Source organism: Neoarius graeffei, chromosome 3 (genome assembly GCF_027579695.1).
Source record: "Neoarius graeffei isolate fNeoGra1 chromosome 3, fNeoGra1.pri, whole genome shotgun sequence".
In the NCBI taxonomy this organism is placed as follows: Eukaryota; Metazoa; Chordata; class Actinopteri; order Siluriformes; family Ariidae; genus Neoarius; species Neoarius graeffei.
Genome location: NC_083571.1, coordinates 60,050,936 through 60,070,500, shown reverse-complemented (window position 1 = coordinate 60,070,500; position 19,565 = coordinate 60,050,936). Strand labels below are relative to the sequence as shown.

The following is a 19,565-nucleotide window of genomic DNA, read 5'->3' as shown; positions in this document are numbered from 1 at the left end:
CAAGCCTAACAAGCTCTTCTTCCTTTGTTTAGACTTGCAAATGTGCTCGAATAAACGGCTTCATAATCTCCAGAGCACACACGACCCGCTGTGCCACCTCGACACCATCCAAAACCTTCTGATGGACTGAAGGAAAGGAAATAAATAAAAGCACCCATTTTTATCCTCTTCCACCCGAAATGGTCAGCTGAAAGGAGCCAGAGATATTGTCCCGCATTCTCAAAAGGACTTAAGACTTGAAGCTCGAGCTCTCTTTATCTGATGCAGGCCAGAGGAATTAAAAGTCGCTGTCTAAGCATTGACATTAATTCCTGCATTCAGTGAGGGGAGAAAGAGAGAGACAGAGAGAGAGAGAGAGTTCAATTGAAAGAGGGTCTGCTGGGAGCACTAATTAACTTCTGCTTTTAATTCCTACTTAATCCAGTCGTATTATTGTCACTTTTCTAATGCAAGTTTGTTCCATTTCCTCTCTCTCTCTCTCTCTCTCTCTCTCTCTCTCTCAGTGATGTTGTGTATCAGGCTTTCCTCTCTACAGGATATCTGAACACATCTCAGACATCCGTTAAAAGTTACAAGAATGAAGGATGCAGCAGTAACAGAAAGAGTGGACACACAGACACATACAGGAAGTTGGGGATTATAAGAAAGAGAAATACAGTGGTGCTTGAAAGTTTGTGAACCCTTTAGAATTTTCTATATTTCTGCATAAATATGACCTAAAACATCATCAGATTTTCACACAAGTCCTAAAAGTAGGTAAAGAGAACCCAGTTAAACAAATGAGACAAAAATATTATACTTGGTCATTTATTTATTGAACAAAATGACCCAATATTACATATCTGTGAGTGGCAAAAGTATGTGAACCTTTGCTTTCAGTATCTGGTGTGACCCCCTTGAGCAGCAATAACTGCAACTAAACGTTTCCGGTAACTGTTGATCAGTCCTGCACACCGGCTTGGAGGAATTTTAGCCCATTCCTCCGTACAGAACAGCTTCAACTCTGGGATGTTGGTGGGTTTCCTCACATGAACTGCTCGCTTCAGGTCCTTCCACAACATTTCCATTGGATTAAGGTCAGGACTTTGACTTGGCCATTCCAAAACATTAACTTTATTCTTCTTTAACCATTCTTTGGTAGAACGACTTGTGTGATTAGGGTCGTTGTCTTGCTGCATGACCCACCTTCTCTTGAGATTCAGTTCATGGACAGATGTCCTGACATTTTCCTTTAGAATTTGCTGGTATAATTCAGAATTCATTGTTCCATCAATGATGGCAAGCCGTCCTGGCCCAGATGCAGCAAAACAGGCCCAAACCATGATACTACCACCACCATGTTTCACAGATGGGATAAGGTTCTTATACTGGAATGAAGGATTTTCCTTTCTCCAAACAGAACGCTTCTCATTTAAACCAAAAAGTTCTATTTTGGTCTCATCCGTCCACAAAACATTTTTCCAATAGCCTTCTGGCTTGTCCATGTGACCTTTAGCAAACTGCAGATGAGCAGCAATGTTCTTTTTGGAGAGCAGTGGCTTTCTCCTCACAACCCTGCCATGCACACTATTGTTGTTCAGTGTTCTCCTGATGGTGGACTCATGAACATTAACATTAGCTAATGTGAGAGAGGCCTTCAGTTGCTTAGAAGTTACCCTGGGGTCCTTTGTGACCTCGCTGACTATTACACGCCTTGCTCTTGGAGTAATCTTTGTTGGTGGACCACTCCTGGAGAGGGTAACAATGGTCTTGAATTTCGTCCATTTGTACACAATCTGTCTGACTGTGGATTGGTGGAGTCCAAACTCTTTAGAGATGGTTTTGTAACCTTTTCCAGCCTGATGAGCATCAACAGCGCTTTTTCTGACATCCTCAGAAGTCTCCTTTGTTTGTGCCATGATACACTTCCACAAACATGTGTTGTGAAGATCAGACTTTGATAGATCCCTGTTCTTTAAATAAAACTGAGTGCCCACTCACACCTGATTGTCATCCCATTGATTGAAAACACCTGACTCTAATTTCACCTTCAAATTAACTGCTAATCCTAGAGGTTCGCATACTTTTGCCACTGACAGATATGTAATATTGGATCATTTTCCTCAATAAATAAATGACCAAGTATAATATTTTTGTCTCATTTGTTTAACTGGGTTCTCTTGATCTACTTTTAGGACCTGTGTGAAACTCTGATGATGTTTTAGGTCATATTTATGCAGAAATATAGAAAATTCTAAAGGGTTCACAAACTTTCAAGCACCACTGTAATAGAAAAGTGTGAGAAATGAATGGAATGATGGAGAGAGGTGAAGTGAGGATGTGTTGTTCCCCCAAAACCTTGCGTTACATCTGAAAATTAAAGTTACTTTTTACATCTTTTGCATGGCAGTGTGTAAAGTATGTAAAGTATGACTTTTTTTATTGTATATTTTTTAAATCATATACTACAAGTTAAAAAAGGGGCGCAGCTACGAGAAGTCTGGCTAATTAAAAATTCCGCAGGTTTTCTTGTTTGTTTTTTCGTTTAATTTTCATCACTTTGTTACTGCTGTTGTTCTGTCCTGTGCCTCCTCATGGACAAACATCTGAGTCGGAGAGGGAAAAGAATAAAAAGGCAAAATGGTGTGTGGAGAGAGGAGAGGTGGTTGGAAGTGAGGAATCAGGAGTGTGGAGAAAGGCGAAGGTGCCAGATAAGTAGCAATTTTATTAACAAAGAGCTTCCTTAAACGTCTTTCACTCATTTTTGCATAGTACATTTCTGATGTTAAGTTTTATTGGCACCCCTGATCAACACACATCGACCTTTCTCAGTCCAGATGCTTCTAGAGGCTTGCTCAGCTAAGATGTGATGTAGTGTTTATTGTTAGGAGTTTGTAAATCATTAAAACTGGTGACTGTCAAAAATAAAAAGCACGATGCCTTGTCAGTACTAGTCAATAAACATATTAAATAAAGTTAGTAAATATTTAGTACATAATGAAAACAGACATTTTGGAGAAAAGTCTTTATGGCACTGCATCTCAAACTGTCAGAGATGAAAGTGTGTCTGTAGGTATGGTGGTGGTGGTGGTGGTGGTGGCGGTACCTGCAGTGCACCACCATAGGCCCGGCGTCTGGAGGGTTACAGGCTTTAACCCTGCGCAGGAAGGCCAGGAATGGTGTGGGGTGTTCGGGAACGCCATGATCAGGCCATGCTGTGAACTGGAACTGCCTCACCTCCCGTTTCTCACTACAGCCACTCTGCAATAAACACACACACACACACATACACAGAGACCAATGTATGTTCGTCAGTGTGTTCTGGAGAGTGCTTTACTGTTGGTTCATATTTTTTGTATATGTGTGTCTGGGGAGGGACAATATTGGTGTTTCACAGTAAAATAGCGTTTCTGTTGGTTGATACTGTATTGAGGTGTGTTGGAGGTGTTTGATGGTGAATGTTTACTCTTGGTTAATACTGGTGTGTGTAATGGGGAATAAAGGTTTCGGTAGATGTTGTTAGTTTTGTAGGTTTTGGTTTCACATGTTTTTGTTCGATTTTGTGCAGTTTTGTTTGTGTTGGAAGGCTGTGGAGGAAGCTGGGATCTTGGGGAATGTTTGTGTTGAATGTTGGTTATCATAGTGTGTGTGTGTGTTGGTGAATGATAGGATTTTAGTGATTGCTGGGATTTCATAGTAAATGTTGATTTCTTTGGCTAAGATTGTATTGCTGTGTGTGTGTGTGTGTGTGTGTGTGTGTTGGAAGATGACAGTGTGTTGATTATACTGGTGTCTGATTGCAAAAGTTGATTTATGTTGGTTGATATTGGAGTGTGTGTGTGTGTGTGTGTGTGTGTGTGCGCGCGCGCGCGTGTGTGTGATGTAAATGCTAGTGTGTTGGTTCTTACTGATCCTAACTGGCAAAATGTTAAAGTCAGAATTTTTGAATTCCCAGTTAGAAATTTCAGTTAGAATGCACCATGGAGTCAGCTTTCCAACTCTGAAAGTCGGAAGAACCTCCCTGGCCTTGACCTCAAAATCCAAGCTGCCTGCTTCGTGCATCAGCAGAGTGAAACCGCAGTAATATACTGTTTATTAGTACAACCCCACTTCCAAAAAAGTTGGGACAAAGTACAAATTGTAAATAAAAATGGAATGCAATAATTTACAAATCTCAAAAACTGATATTGTATTCACAATAGAACATAGACAACATATCAAATGTCGAAAGTGAGACATTTTGAAATTTCATGCCAAATATTGGCTCATTTGAAATTTCATGACAGCAACACATCTCAAAAAAGTTGGGACAGGGGCAATAAGAGGCTGGAAAAGTTAAAGGTACAAAAAAGGAACAGCTGGAGGACCAAATTGCAACTCATTAGGTCAACTGGCAATAGGTCATTAACATGACTGGATATAAAAAGAGCATCTTGGAGTGGCAGAGGCTCTCAGAAGTAAAGATGGGAAGAGGATCACCAATCCCCCTAATTCTGCACCGACAAATAGTGGAGCAATATCAGAAAGGAGTTCGACAGTGTAAAATTCCAAAGAGTTTGAACATATCATCATCTACAGTGCTTAATATCATCAAAAGATTCAGAGAATCTGGAAGAATCTCTGTGCGTAAGGGTCAAGGCCGGAAAACCATACTGGGTGCCCGTGATCTTCGGGCCCTTAGACAGCACTGCATCACATACAGGCATGCTTCTGTATTGGAAATCACAAAATGGGCTCAGGAATATTTTCAGAGAACATTATCTGTGAACACAATTCACCGTGCCATCCGCTGTTGCCAGCTAAAACTCTATAGTTCAAAGAAGAAGCCGTATCTAAACATGATCCAGAAGCGCAGACGTCTTCTCTGGGCCAAGGCTCATTTAAAATGGACTGTGGCAAAGTGGAAAACTGTTCTGTGGTCAGACGAATCAAAATGTGAAGTTCTTTATGGAAATCAGGGACGCCGTGTCATTCGGACTAAAGAGGAGAAGGACGACCCAAGTTGTTATCAGCGCTCAGTTCAGAAGCCTGCATCTCTGATGGTATGGGGTTGCATTAGTGCGTGTGGCATGGGCAGCTTACACATCTGGAAAGACACCATCAATGCTGAAAGGTATATCCAGGTTCTAGAGCAACATATGCTCCCACCCAGATGACGTCTCTTTCAGGGAAGACCTTGCATTTTCCAACATGACAATGCCAAACCACATACTGCATCAATTACAGCATCATGACTGCGTAGAAGAAGGGTCCGGGTACTGAACTGGCCAGCCTGCAGTCCAGATCTTTCACCCATAGAAAACATTTGGCGCATCATGAAACGGAAGATACGACAAAAAAGACCTAAGACAGTTGAGCAACTAGACTCCTACATTAGACAAGAATGGGTTAACATTCCTATCCCTAAACTTGAGCAACTTGTCTCCTCAGTCCCCAGATGTTTACAGACTGTTGTAAAGAGAAAAGGGGATGTCTCACAGTGGTAAACATGGCCTTGTCCCAACTTTTTTGAGATGTGTTGTTGTCATGAAATTTAAAATCATCTAATTTTTCTCTTTAAATGATACATTTTCTCAGTTTAAACATTTGATATGTCATCTATGTTCTATTCTGGATAAAATGTGGAATTTTGAAACTTCCACATCATTGCATTCCATTTTTCTTTACAATTTGTACTTTGTCCCAACTTTTTTGGAATCGGGGTTGTACTTCTGTCTTATTTGTGTCTTATTAAATCGATTGTACACACAGTACTGTCCAATTTCTCTCTGTGGACACATTGCTATGATGTTTGTATGTGCAAAATACAACACAATGCATTACCATCAACTGGTATTGCTAACATGAACTAACCACTGCTAACAATGGCTAATCTATCTAGAACTGGTACTGAGGCTAACCTGGCTAGGTTTTCCAACTTCTTGTACTGGAATGCGGTCAACTTGGGTATGACGCCATTCTCTGCTCCGACTTCTGAGGTGAATGGAATGCAGCATATAGATTTTGTTGGTCATTATGGGTCTGTGTGTGTAAAATCTGAAAAATATGTGTGTGTGTGTGTGTGTGTTATGGAGAAAGCTGATGTGTTTGAGAGTATTGGGGTTTGATGGTTAATGTAGGTTTTTTTATAGAGAATGTTGGTGTTTAAGTGGGTGTGTTTTGGTGTGTGTTAGTGTTTTATCAAGCTCATTCATTTTTGTTGTTCATTATTTTCCATTTTGTTGTTGACTTACTTTATAAAGTGCGAAGGTCCTGACACAGTAGGTGGCCAGCTCAACTGTGTCCAGCAGTGTCACCTGGATCAGGCCGTATGTTTCGGATCCTCTGTTGGGCCAGTACTGGTCACATTTCACCTGCGAACACACACACACACACACACACACAAACACACAAACACACACACACACACACACACACACACACACACACACACACACACACAATTATTTCAGAGTACAAACACAAGTCAGCCAAAGCTATACTACAATCACACATGGAGTTCAGTCAAAATGATGGAACAAATCCACACAATTACTGTACCTCAACTTATAACCAAACCTATATTAGGCGTATCAGGTGAAAAATTCAAATGCAATCCAAATTACTTGAAACTGCTCTCACTAAATTCAGAATCGAATGCTCAACAACATACTTTTTACAGAAATAAAATATGTTTATCCGTTCTTGAGATATCACAAATCAAACATTGAAAAAACAGCTTAATTTTTAGAAAACGGCTGTAATATTATGTATGAGGATGACACGGTCCAAAATGGGCTTCATTAACGAACGTGATCAAATGTGTTTTCTTAATAACTTTTTTTTATTTTTCAAGATATTTACATGGAAATTGGCAGGCACATAGATGGTTGCATACTGAGTACAAACTTTAAAAAAAATAGTAAAAACAAATTATGCAAACTAAAATTTAATTAGTATTAATTATGCTAATTAGGTAAAACGTTAAATTAGTACTTTTCTTCAAATCGGTACACTCTCTTCTTCAAAGTTTCACCAAATGGCTTTATTTGTGCAATATAAAGCTGATCTTCACTCTCATTTCTACATCACAAAGAAGGAGAAATCAATGCTAATTATAAACTATGCATAAATAAGCACTGAATGTCATTCACATCTACCATTCTCTATCAAAAAAGTAATAAAAGAATATTTCTAATCCCCTCTTTGTGCTCTGTAGGCCTTTGTATTTCTAAATAGGGCCTATTAGTGTTTCTGTGAAAGAATATAAATGATTATTTAAATTAACATTCACAGCTTTCAAGCCTAACTTTGAAAAAACTGTGTGAGCCACGTCCAATAAACAATCCCAATTAATCGAACTGAAATTGACACTCGCATTTCTGACTTCCGTTTTTTAAAAATATCATTCTGACTACTAAGATCTCAATATTTTTCATCAAAAAAACTATAGTTATATTCGAAAATAGTTATTTATTTACATGAATCAGTTTGGTTTGAAAAAAAAAATAAGTAGGTAAAGCTATGAAAACTCACTTCAAAGTCTTCCATGAAGCATAACATGAAAACTAGCAGACGGAAAATTTTGCTGAATACTTCATCAGAAACAGTGAAAGCAAGAAAACATCCCTATAAAAGTTATCTGATTAAAATTCCTGAGTAACCCAGTCAGAAACTGATCAGAAGCGAGAGAGAGAGAGAGAGAGAGAGAGAGAGAGAGAGAGAGCCTGACTGCTTTCCCGTGACTCAAAAAGCACCGATAGTTTCCCGACGTCCCAAGAGCAGAGAGTGAACTCTGTTGCACCAACTTCAACCTGCCGTTACTCCCAAAGTACTGAACAGATCTTAACCAGATCAATTTCTTTAGAAAGCAGAGATTATAAGCTTTTTAATTATCATATTCAGGAGTGAAGGTATCAATGCGCTGTCGAAGCGCGCAGAAGGTGTGAGTACGCCTGTCATTATAGTGCGGACTTTCCATAGCATAGAAAATCGGCACGTTTCAATTTGTGTAACTGAACTTTGTTTCATGTCACTGGTCATATAAACCTATGTAAACAGGAAAAACGTGGAAGAGTTTGGTCGCATCTAACTACAGCCCCAAAAAATACCATTGGCCATGCTGAGCCTAGCTACACTGCTAACAGGAGTGACAGCGCGTCTGACTGACTGGGAGGTCGCGCAAAGCTCGGAGAGGTACGGATCAGCTCGTCTCAATTCAGAGAAGAACATATTTCATTATGGAAGTACGGTGGACTGTTCCTTTAAAATCGCGTTTTATAACCTTACATGCAAGTCTCTGAATATGGTCACATCTACCCTATAAAAACACGACTCACCTCAAAAATTTATTCTGAAAGTACAGTTTGGCTGAATCCACTCGACAAATACACATATTTACCTCAGAGTTTGGTTACATATATGTTATAGAAACAACATTTGGGTCGCAAACATTTTTGTTTACTTCAAAGTTTAGATCTGCAGTACAACTACAAGTCAGCTAATACTAGTGTACCAGTCAAAAGTTTGTACACCCCTACGCTATTCATTCATCGTTTTTTCTGTATTTTGACTCTTTTCTTCATTGTAGAACAATACTAAAAACATCAAAACTATGAAATAATGTCTGGAACATGCATGGAATTATGTGGTAAACAAAAAACAAAATGCTTCATATTTTAGATTCTTCAGCGTATCCACCGTTTACCTTGATGACGCTTAACCCACTATTGGCATTTTCTTAACCAGCTTCATGAGGTAGTCACCTGAAACGCTTTTCAATTAACAGGTGTGCCTCGTCAAAAGTTAGTTAGTGGACGAGTTTGAGACCAAAACAGTACAGTGGTGCTTGAAAGTTTGCGAACCCTTTAGAATTTTCTATATTTCTGCATAAATATGACCTAAAACATGATCAGATTTTCACACAAGTCCTAAAAGTAGATAAAGAGAACCCAGATAAACAAATGAGACAAAAATATTATACTTGGTCATTTATTTATTGAGGAAAATGATCCAATATTACATATCTGTGAGTAGCAAAAGTATGTGAACGTCTAGGATTAGCAGTTAATTTGAAGGTGAAATTAGAGTCAGCTGTTTTCAATCAATGGGATGACAATCAGGTGTGAGTGGGCACCCTGTTTTATTTAAAGAACAGGGATCTATCAAAGTCTGATCTTCACAACACATGTTTGTGGAAGTGTATCTTGGCTCGAACAAAGGGGATTTCTGAGGACCTCAGAAAAAGTGGCGTTGATGCTCATCAGGCTGGAAAAGGTTACAAAACCATCTCTAAAGAGTTTGGACTCCACCAATCCACAGTCAGACAGATTGTGTACAAATGGAGGAAATTCAAGACCATTGTTACCCTCCCCAGGAGTGGTCAACCAACAAAGATCACTGCAAGAGCAAGGCATGTAATAGTCGGCGAGGTCACAAAGGACCCCAGGGTAACTTCTAAGCAACTGAAGGCCTCTCTCACATTGGCTAATGTTAATGTTCATGAGTCCACCATCAGGAGAACACTGAACAACAATGGTGTGCATGGCAGGGTTGCAAGGAGAAAGCCACTGCTCTCCAAAAAGAACATTGTTGATCATCTGCAGTTTTCTAAATATCACATGGACAAGCCAGAAGGCTATTGGAAAAATGTTTTGTGCACGAATGAGACCAAAATAGAACTTTTTGGTTTAAATGAGAAACATTATGTTTGGAGAAAGGAAAACACTGCATTCCAGCATAAGAACCTTATCCCATCTGTGAAACATGGTGGTGGTAGTATCGTGATTTGGGCCTGTTTTGCTGCATCTGGGCCAGGACGGCTTGCCATCATTGATGGAACAATGAATTCTGAATTATACCAGCGAATTCTAAAGGAAAATGTCAGGACATCTGTCCATGAACTGAATCTCAAGAGAAGGTGGGTCATGCAGCAAGACAACGACCCTAAGCACACAAGTCATTCTACCAAAGAATGGTTAAAGAAGAATAAAGTTAATGTTTTGGAATGGCCAAGTCAAAGTCCTGACCTTAATCCAATCGAAATGTTGTGGAAGGACCTGAAGCGAGCAGTTCATGTGAGGAAACCCACCGACATCCCAGAGTTGAAGCTGTTCTGTATGGAGGAATGGGCTAAAATTCCTCCAAGCCGGTGTGTAGGACTGATCAACAGTTACCGCAAACGTTTAGTTGCAGTTATTGCTGCACAAGGGGGTCATACCAGATACTGAAAGCAAAGGTTCACATACTTTTGCCACTCACAGATATGCAATATTCGATCATTTTCCTCTAATAAATGACCAAGTATAATATTTTTGTCTCATTTGTTTAACTGGGTTCTCTTTATCTACTTTTAGGACTTGTGTGAAAATCTGTTTATGTTTTAGGTCATATTTATGCAGAAATATAGAAAATTCTAAAGGGTTCACAAACTTTCAAGCACCACTGTAAATAGTAAATAAAAAAATACAGCAAACAGCCTCGTTTCATCCATAATTGTAGTAATCCATATTACTACAATCAAGAACTGCTCAACTAAGAGAAAAGACATACATCATTACTTTAAGACATGAAGTGACTTTTAATGAATACAATTTAAGAAAAAAACCCACAAAAAACATTGAATTAGAAGGTGTGTCCAAACTTTTGACTGGTACTGTATGTCACTAGCCAAATCCACAGGATTACCTCAGAGTTTGAAAAGAGTTCAGCCGAAATGATGCTACAATCAAGCAGGATTACCTCAGAATTCGGTTAAAACAATGTTTAAGTTACAGATTTGGTGTAAAAGTAATTGTGGACTGAGGATAAATCTTTTAGACGTCACTATTTGGCACAGGAAGATGATTTGAAAGGAAATACTGAACAAAAGGACACTACTGACATCAGGCCATTTGTTCTGGTTTCTGCTGACTCCGTATTTCGCAATGGAGCTGAAATTGGCAGAGGCACTAAAGCAGACAGTGCTTTTTCTTAGCCTGACAGACGCTATAATTACCAACCTAACTGCATTTTTTTTTCCAATCACATTATGGCCTAAGCTTTATTATGATTACACACTGTTGTATCCCAGCAAGTGCCCAATAAAACACTGTTCCATTACAGTATGGGTGCTGCCTCGCCAAAATGAGAGACACAGACACTCAGAGTCTCGGAGTGCGGAGTCCATGCATCATGGTAACTGTGCTGCATTAAAAAAAGGAAAGGTGCCCACTGATTATAGACGAGACTAACAATGCATTCATAAAGTGAGTGAATTCTTCCATATTGTAAAATAAAGCGAACAAGAAAGCGTGCAGTTTTTGACACCTTTCTTTCGGAATAAAATACCCCTGTGTTGTCAGTCGTTAGTTCATTAATTCTGATCGACAACAAAATTAAACTTTTAGAACTTGGGACTTTCAGACAGCACTAGTTCATATTGCGACAATATTACTGCTATGCAAAGATCAGTCATTAAGGCTGAGGATACAGATTTTGTAAGCAAGCATATATCCATGTAATCATTTATATGGGTAATTTAAAGGCACAGCGTCAAGAAAAACAACACAAAATTATCAGGAATATCAACGTTTTCCTCAGATGTGTAGGTAGATTCCTAAAAAAAAGACTCGATATGACGATAATGAGCGTAACTTAGCATGAAAGCTAACCAAACATCCATGGGTTGTGCCTTATTCATAAAACAGCAAGAATGTGTCATTAAGACATTCTTAAGATCCATTAACATAATATTTAATCCATTCTAACACCACAGTGAAATTGTTTCAGAAAAGCACGGACTCTTGATACAGCATCATGACTCAGCAAAGCTTAGCAGCTTGAAAAGTGTTGCTAAGTTTGAGAGCAGCACACACAATAGCATTCTTCTGATAGTGTTAGTGCATGAGCTAGCAAGCTGCCCAGTTATACGAGAATAATCAAAGCATCAAAGCTCGGAAACAAAAGGGTGGACAAACGTCAGAAAAGCAACTAAAAAATGGCAACTTGTGAAACATGATGCCGAGCATCTTGCCCTGTAGAAGAAATACTGTATGAAGGCATCTGAAGACAAAAAAAAAAGCAACACGATGACAGAATTCATAATTTCCATGTTAGCCTAACTTACCCTTGAACGTTCCTCCAGCTTGGTCATCATGACGATGTTAGCGCTACGCTGCTCCCAGATCATCCTCCAGAAATCGCCGAAGGTCTCAGGTAGCGAGCCCTGAGTGGCGATGTATGCGTTCTGCTTTCTGTAACCGTCAATGTAGTTGGCGTTGATGTAGTCGCTCCCTGGAATGCCTGTGCAGGAAAGATTGGGTTAGTTGGCTGGCTATGTTTTAGCCAGATTAGCGCTGGAATTGATTTCTCATTCATTTCTATGCGGATTGTTCAGGTCACACAATCAGTGCTCCTTCCTTCTGGATTCTGTTAATCTGCTGATTGTTGGCATTAAAATGGCAATTGAATGAGTGAGTGGTAATTGGATGACAGTCATGATAATTGAATTGATTGTGTGTGTGTGTGTGTGTGTGTGTGTGTGTGTGTGTGTGTGTGTGTGTGTGTGCGCGCAATTTTGTTTGCAATTTGTTAAATGCATTTAAAAAATGACATTTTGTAATTTTTTTAATCCATTTTTAGTTACAGTGGGGTAAAAAAAGTATTTAGTCAGCCACCAATTGTGCAAGTTCTCCCACTTAAAAAGATGAGAGAGGCCTGTAATTTTCATCATAGGTACACTTCAACTATGAGACAGAATGGGGGGGGAAAGAATCCAGGAAATCACATTGTAGGATTTTTAATGAATTAATTGGTAAATTCCTCGGTAAAATAAGTATTTGGTCACCTACAAACAAGCAAGATTTCTGGCTCTCACAGACCTGTAACTTCTTCTTTAAGAGGCTCCTCTGTCCTCCACTCGTTACCTGTATTAATGGTACCTGTTTAAACTCGTTATCAGTATAAAAGACACCTGTCCACAACCTCAAACAGTCACACTCCAAACTCCACTATGGCCAAGACCAAAGAGCTGTCAAAGGACACCAGAAACAAAATTGTAGACCTGCACCAGGCTGGGAAGACTGAATCTGCAATAGGTAAGCAGCTTGGTGTGAAGAAGTCAACTGTGGGAGCAATTATTAGAAAATGGAAGACATACAAGACCACTGATAATCTCCCTCGATCTGGGGCTCCACGCAAGATCTCACCCCGTGGGGTCAAAATGATCACAAGAACGGTGAGCAAAAATCCCAGAACCACACGGGAGGACCTAGTGAATGACCTGCAGAGAGCTGGGACCAAAGTAACAAAGGCTACCATCAGTAACACACTACGCCGCCAGGGACTCAAATCCTGCAGTGCCAGACGTGTCCCCCTGCTTAAGCCAGTACATGTCCAGGCCTGTCTGAAGTTTGCTAGAGAGCATTTGGATGATCCAGAAGAGGATTGGGAGAATGTCATATGGTCAGATGAAACCAAAATAGAACTTTTTGGTAAAAACTCAACTTGTTGTGTTTGGAGGAGAAAGAATGCTGAGTTGCATCCAAAGAACACCATACCTACTGTGAAGCATGGGGGTGGAAACATCATGCTTTGGGGCTGTTTTTCTGCAAAGGGACCAGGATGACTGATCCGTGTAAAGGAAAGAACGAATGGGGCCATGTGTCGTGAGATTTTGAGTGAAAACCTCCTTCCATCAGCAAGGGCATTGAAGATGAAACGTGGCTGGGTCTTTCAGCACGACAATGATCCCAAACACACCGCCTGGGCAACGAAGGAGTGGCTTCGTAAGAAGCATTTCAAGGTCCTGGAGTGGCCTAGCCAGTCTCCAGATCTCAACCCCATAGAAAATCTTTGGAGGGAGTTGAAAGTCCGTGTTGCCCAACGACAGCCCCAAAACATCACTGCTCTAGAGGAGATCTGCATGGAGGAATGGGCCAAAATACCAGCAACAGTGTGTGAAAACCTTGTGAAGACTTACAGAAAACGTTTGACCTCTGTCATTGCCAACAAAGGGTATATAACAAAGTATTGAGATGAACTTTTGTTATTGACCAAATACTTATTTTCCACCATAATTTGCAAATAAATTCTTTAAAAATCAGACAATGTGATTTTCTGGATTTTTTTTTTCTCATTCTGTCTCTCATAGTTGAAGTGTACCTATGATGAAAATTACAGGCCTCTCTCATCTTTTTAAGTGGGAGAACTTGCACAACTGGTGACTGACTAAATACTTTTTTGCCCCACTGTACATTTAAAGTTGTCTTAAGCAATTCATTCCTTCGCCAGCCTCTTTTTCTCTCCCTCTTGAAATGACAAGACCAAAATTCACCTTACTATATCACACAGAAACAGCAAAGTCCAGCTTTACTTCTGAATTTGACAAGATGCTAACACTGGAGACTCCTTCCAAAAATAAATACCAAAAAAAAAACCCATCTCCTTTGAGAAAACTTCACCATTTGACACTGACATACATTTTAAAAATCTGCTTATATGGAGCGTCCATCATGCAATTCTGTGAAATGTGAGTGAAGTAAGTTAATAAAATAAGTTTGAGGGTATTTATTTGTGTTTGTGGGGCGTGTGTGTGTTTGTGAATGTGTGAGCTTGTGTGACTGGGAATGAGTGAGTAACTGAAGAAATGAGCGAGTGAGTGATTGCACGAGTGAGTGATCTCGACATTAAACTCTTCAGTTTCGATTCCCGGAGGCCATCAGAGCAAATCTGCATGTAGATGGACGGCTTCCTGCTGTGATGCCTGTACTGCTTCACACTAATGCAGACTGAGCATTTAATGCCGAGTGCGTTTTTTTTTTTTTGGCTGAGTTTCAGCCTGCACGGTTTTATAAACCCACCCGGAGTGGCAGGGCAGTTAAAACCGTGCCAAACTCGCATAATCCATCTTCCTCCCTTTTCTATCTTTTCCTCTAAGTTCACTTTGGACTGGTTTCCTCTGACACACCATTGCCTGTCAAAGTTATCTGTACGGACATCCAGATCCTCACTATTTAATTATTCAGAGTAAAATAATATTCTTAAAGGTGCTAAAATTGTTCAACACACTTCTCACTAAAATATTTAATAAAAAAATGGAAATAAGTGACAGATCAAGGGAAAGGAGGAGAGTGAATACTTTTTCTTCCTCCACCTTTTACTTGATCTCTCGAAATGAAAGCTGTGTGGTCTTTTCCACTAGTTGACAGCTAGTCGATGCTGGAGGACTGCAGGCCCAGAGCTTCGTGAAACACATGCTGCGGCGAGATAAAGCTCATCTGTCTGCAGCTTTCGCTTCCAGGTCTCCCTCGCTCGCTCTCTCTTTCTTCCTCCCTCCCTCTCTCTCAGGTAAATAATTCAGCTGAATTTAAAAAAGCAGGATATAAGCTCTTTCTGAGCTTTCTCTCCATCCATGCTACTCATTTTATTCTAATCCTCCTCTCTTCGTTGGCGCTGTCTGCTCAGGATTACGGACAATGCATGAAGACAATTAAGCTCGCTTTTCTCCTGCTTTCTCTTTTCAAACTGTAATGAAACACTGACACAAAAAAAACAATAGGACGTCTAGAATAAATTAGCAGTGTGAAGGTATGAAGGGTAAAACTGAACTCTCTGGCACGTCAGTCAGGATTTGCTTAAAAAATATATATATTATAATCATATTATTAGCGTATTACAAAGTCTGAGCCAAACTTTAGCTTTTATAATATATTATATTCCTGTAGTCGTTGATAAAATTAAATACACATTCCACCTCTTCAATATATGAACCTTATCTTGACGTAGCTGATTTGTAATGTTGTGCCTTTTAGGTTGCAGAGGATTTTCCATGACAAAATTATGTATATAATGTATATAAAAAGCAATTTTGCAAGTGTTTGCATTTCCCCTGTGTGTATTGTTTGCCTGCTGAGCAGCCTGTGCTAATTTAATAGTTTCAGTGGGTGATTTTTATTTGCTGTACGCTCACAAAATAAATTAATGATTCAAGCAGTACAGAAAGTTAACCTCTAAAGTATTAGTTGTCCTTGTTTCTTGCAAATCGGGTCATCATGAAGCTTGTCGTGTCTTATAAAGCCATGATGTACAGCATATACAGCTTTGGCCTTGTTCCGATTTAATACAAAGATGATGACTCACTACTTTAAATCCTCATTAATCCTGATTTCAGTCGAAACCTTGATTAACCCTTTGACTATATTCTGATTAAAGCTACCGTGAAGCTCACTAAATCAATCCATCAATCCATCAGTCAATCAATAAACTACATAAATCGTCAACGTGTTGATTATACAGTATATTCCAGAAGCAACCCAAGATTAACCCCTATTCAGTCGAGATTTAGTATTTATGCATGAAAAATTATAGGCAAAATTTTAAGATAATATTGGACGTTTAATTAAACGCCGTCTGAGAGCAGCTTAAAAGAAAAAAAAACTGTTTGTTTTCTATTGCTGAGAAATTTTGGTTTATCAAATCTGGCAAAGTTTTTAATTAAACCAGTGGCTTCAAAGAGCTTGATAAGGTTGTCTTGTTTATTGACTAGAGAAAGTGTTCTTCAAAAATGCAGCATATCTCCCTTGCATTATTATTATTTCTATTTATTTATTCATTTGCTTTGTTGAGAGAGAGAGAGAGAGAGAGAGAGAGAGAGAGAGAGACATGCTGGCTGAATAATACCAGGTCCGTTCCAATGGTTCATTAAAATCTGGAATCCACATAATTATGGAGCAATAACAAACAAAATCAAATAATGTTATAAAAAATAATTACAAATATATATTTTACAGTCGGTAAGAAGGAAATTGCTTGAATGCTGATTATTTAGTCCTACTACTTCTGGAATGCACTGACGAATGTTTAATGGTGCGAAAATCAGCCAATGTTGTGCTTAAATGTTTTTCACCAAGTCAGTGACAAAGCTGATGATTTTCCAGTAAAATAACGTCCCGTAATGTTTTATTCCTCTTATACCACAGCATTTTCTCATTCATGACAACGCTTTATTAATTAACGGATGATACGTCATACTTTTTATCCACTTATCGTTACTTTTAGGTCATGTTGTGGAGCATCGATGAAACAAGTTTCTGTTTTCACTTACGTTCAAGCTCCTAGACACAACCGCTCTCACCAGCTGCTTGCTTTTCTCTTTATTGTACAAGTTAAAACAAACGACGACAACAAAAACAATCCAGCTTGTCATGTAACTGAGAAACTACGAACCCATCTGTCCTCAAGGCTCTCCTTTGCCAGTTACAGATTTCCCTCTGAGGGTTACAAAAAGTGCTGGCATTGGAGACTCCTTCTGGAAATGTTAAATACAGGCTAATACCAGCAAAAAAAAAAAAAACAAGAAAGAAAGAAATGGATGGAAATATTTGAGAAAATGTACTGGATATTGGATCCTGAAACAAATCGCAAGAGTTTAACTGTGAAGTGTATCAGGAGAGATTAACACTACGTTCACACTGCAGGCTGAAGTGACTCAAATCCGATCTTTTCACCCATATGTGACCTGTATCCGATCTTTTATTGACAATATGAACGACACAGATCCGATTTTTTCAAATCCGACCCAGGCCGTTTGGATATGTGGTCCTAATTCCGATTCCTATCCGATCTTTTCATATGCGACTTCAGTCTGAACCGCCAGGTCGCATTCATCCGACTTACACGTCATCAACAAGCCACAAACGTCACTATTCTGCGCTGAAGTAGGCGGCGGGTCTCTCAAAAAAAGTTACAACAACATGGCTTTGATGTTCCTTTGAACGGAGGTTGCAGTCACTACCCCGCAGAACGCCTGAGCCAAAACCCTTGCCCTCTTCCTTCTCAACCTCCTCCTTAACATCAGGCTATTGTGCATGTTCTGGCTCCGTCGCAACAACAACTGCATCATCGCCAGGTACTCCATGCTGGCTACTGTCATACACAGGAAACTTTAGGTTACTTCCGTAAACACTGGCCATGCTCACTGCGTGTGACGTCGTCGTATCCTGCAATGCGCATGCGGAACACTTTTAGGTCGCTTTCCGTTCATACTGAGGATCACATACAAGTCGCATATATTTGTTAATGTGAACGACCTCACAAAAAAATCGGATTTCACAAAAAAATCGGAATTGAGCATTAAGCCTTGCAGTGTGAACGTAGTGTTAGTTTCAGCATCAGTATCAGGATCGGAAAAGAAAACGTGGTATCATGCCATGTCTGATATACAGCTCCTCGTAGAAACCTTCAGCATATAAACAGCCCGTGGTATAAAGCCTGTAAAAGTTGTTGCAATAGAAACGATAGATCCCTATTAGAAGGAGTGTATTAATATAAACCTGGGATATGAACTCCCATCAGAGCTGCTGTTACTCAGCTCCTTCTGAGCAAGAGTTTATTTGTGACATGGTATAAAGATATATAATGCCTATCGAAGTGTAAAATAAATAAATAAATAAATAAATAAAATCCTCATCCTGGGAGTCCTGCTGTACTCTGCAACAAGCAGTGTGTTATTTTCCTCTGTTAGATTTATACCTGTGTATTAGAAATCAGCAAGATCAGTAATAAAATTCTTCAGCAGAGGAATGCAGCAGCCAGCTGGCCTGTAAATATGAAAAGGATTGGGTGACTTCGCATCCACTGACCTTTACAAGAGTCCAGCAGTTCAGAGATTTAAGGATTCTCTCTCTCTCTTTCTTTCTTTCTCTCTCATGGACGGTTTTTGAGCTGTGACTGGATTTCTGGCAAGTATTCACTCAGTCTGTGTTTCCTTGGAACAGTATTAGTGTGAGAACATTGTGGATAAGACTCTCGGGATGAGCACAAGGCAGTTTTTGTGACTACAGCAGCAGATCCACAGTATCCAGGTGAGCTTATCCACTGAAGAAAAAGCAAACTTTTTTTTTTGGAAATTATCTTATCATAGCACAGAAAAAAGTGAACAGATGGATGTTTCTCATACAGTCTGTGTTATTGTTAGCGTCAACATCAAGAAAGAGAGATGTTCTTTCTTGAGATCTGCGCGACTCGATTTCCAGATACAGACTGCATGTTAATCTAAAGTGCATGTAGAACCCAAATTGAAATCTGCTTCTTGGCTCATAAGCAAACGAGTGAGTGTTGATGTCAAGTCTGATCAGTTTAACTATACACCGTTAAGGCAGAGAAATGCAAGGAACTTGCATTCTTAGGCTCCGTCAAGCTCTGCACTCAATCTATTCCTCAGCTTTTCTCCACGACTGTTTTGTTCTACTTTGTCTCCTGCCACACCTGGCCCAGGTAATCAGAACTCCACAGTCCATGATTACAGCCTCAGATGGCGCCGAATGCTGGAACAGAACAAAGACGGAGCCTAGCATGGGGTCCTCGAGGGCGAGCTGAAAAACTTCAGACCGGTTCCTACTGCGCTGCTGTTTGAGAATTTCCTGATTGCAACACAGATTTCTTCCCTACTGTGTTTATTTTGTTCTGCCCTCTGCGTACTAAATCACAGGCAGCTCGAAGCCAGTCGACGTCAGCCAGAAGCTTTGGCGAACTCTCGCGTGTACAAGTTTTCGAATCAAAGCAAACACAGAGAGGCGAGGGCTCTCAACTCCAGATGTTAGCGTGCAACGCATCAGTTCCACAAATAT

The 19,565-nt window shown here is 39.7% G+C and overlaps 1 protein-coding gene across 4 annotated transcripts in view; it reads right to left on the bottom strand.

The window, feature by feature from the left end:
• LOC132883430 (receptor-type tyrosine-protein phosphatase delta-like) overlaps positions 1-19,565 on the bottom strand; it is a 282,219-nt gene that overhangs the window by 34,891 nt on the left and 227,763 nt on the right. For all 4 annotated transcript variants that reach the window (XM_060917065.1, XM_060917067.1, XM_060917066.1 and 1 more), the window contains 3 exons: positions 12,065-12,240; positions 6,213-6,332; positions 3,086-3,240 (listed from right to left, as the gene is read on the bottom strand). In XM_060917065.1, the coding sequence (XP_060773048.1) occupies positions 3,086-3,240; positions 6,213-6,332; positions 12,065-12,240 (451 nt within the window). The remainder of the gene's footprint in view (positions 1-3,085; positions 3,241-6,212; positions 6,333-12,064; positions 12,241-19,565) is intronic.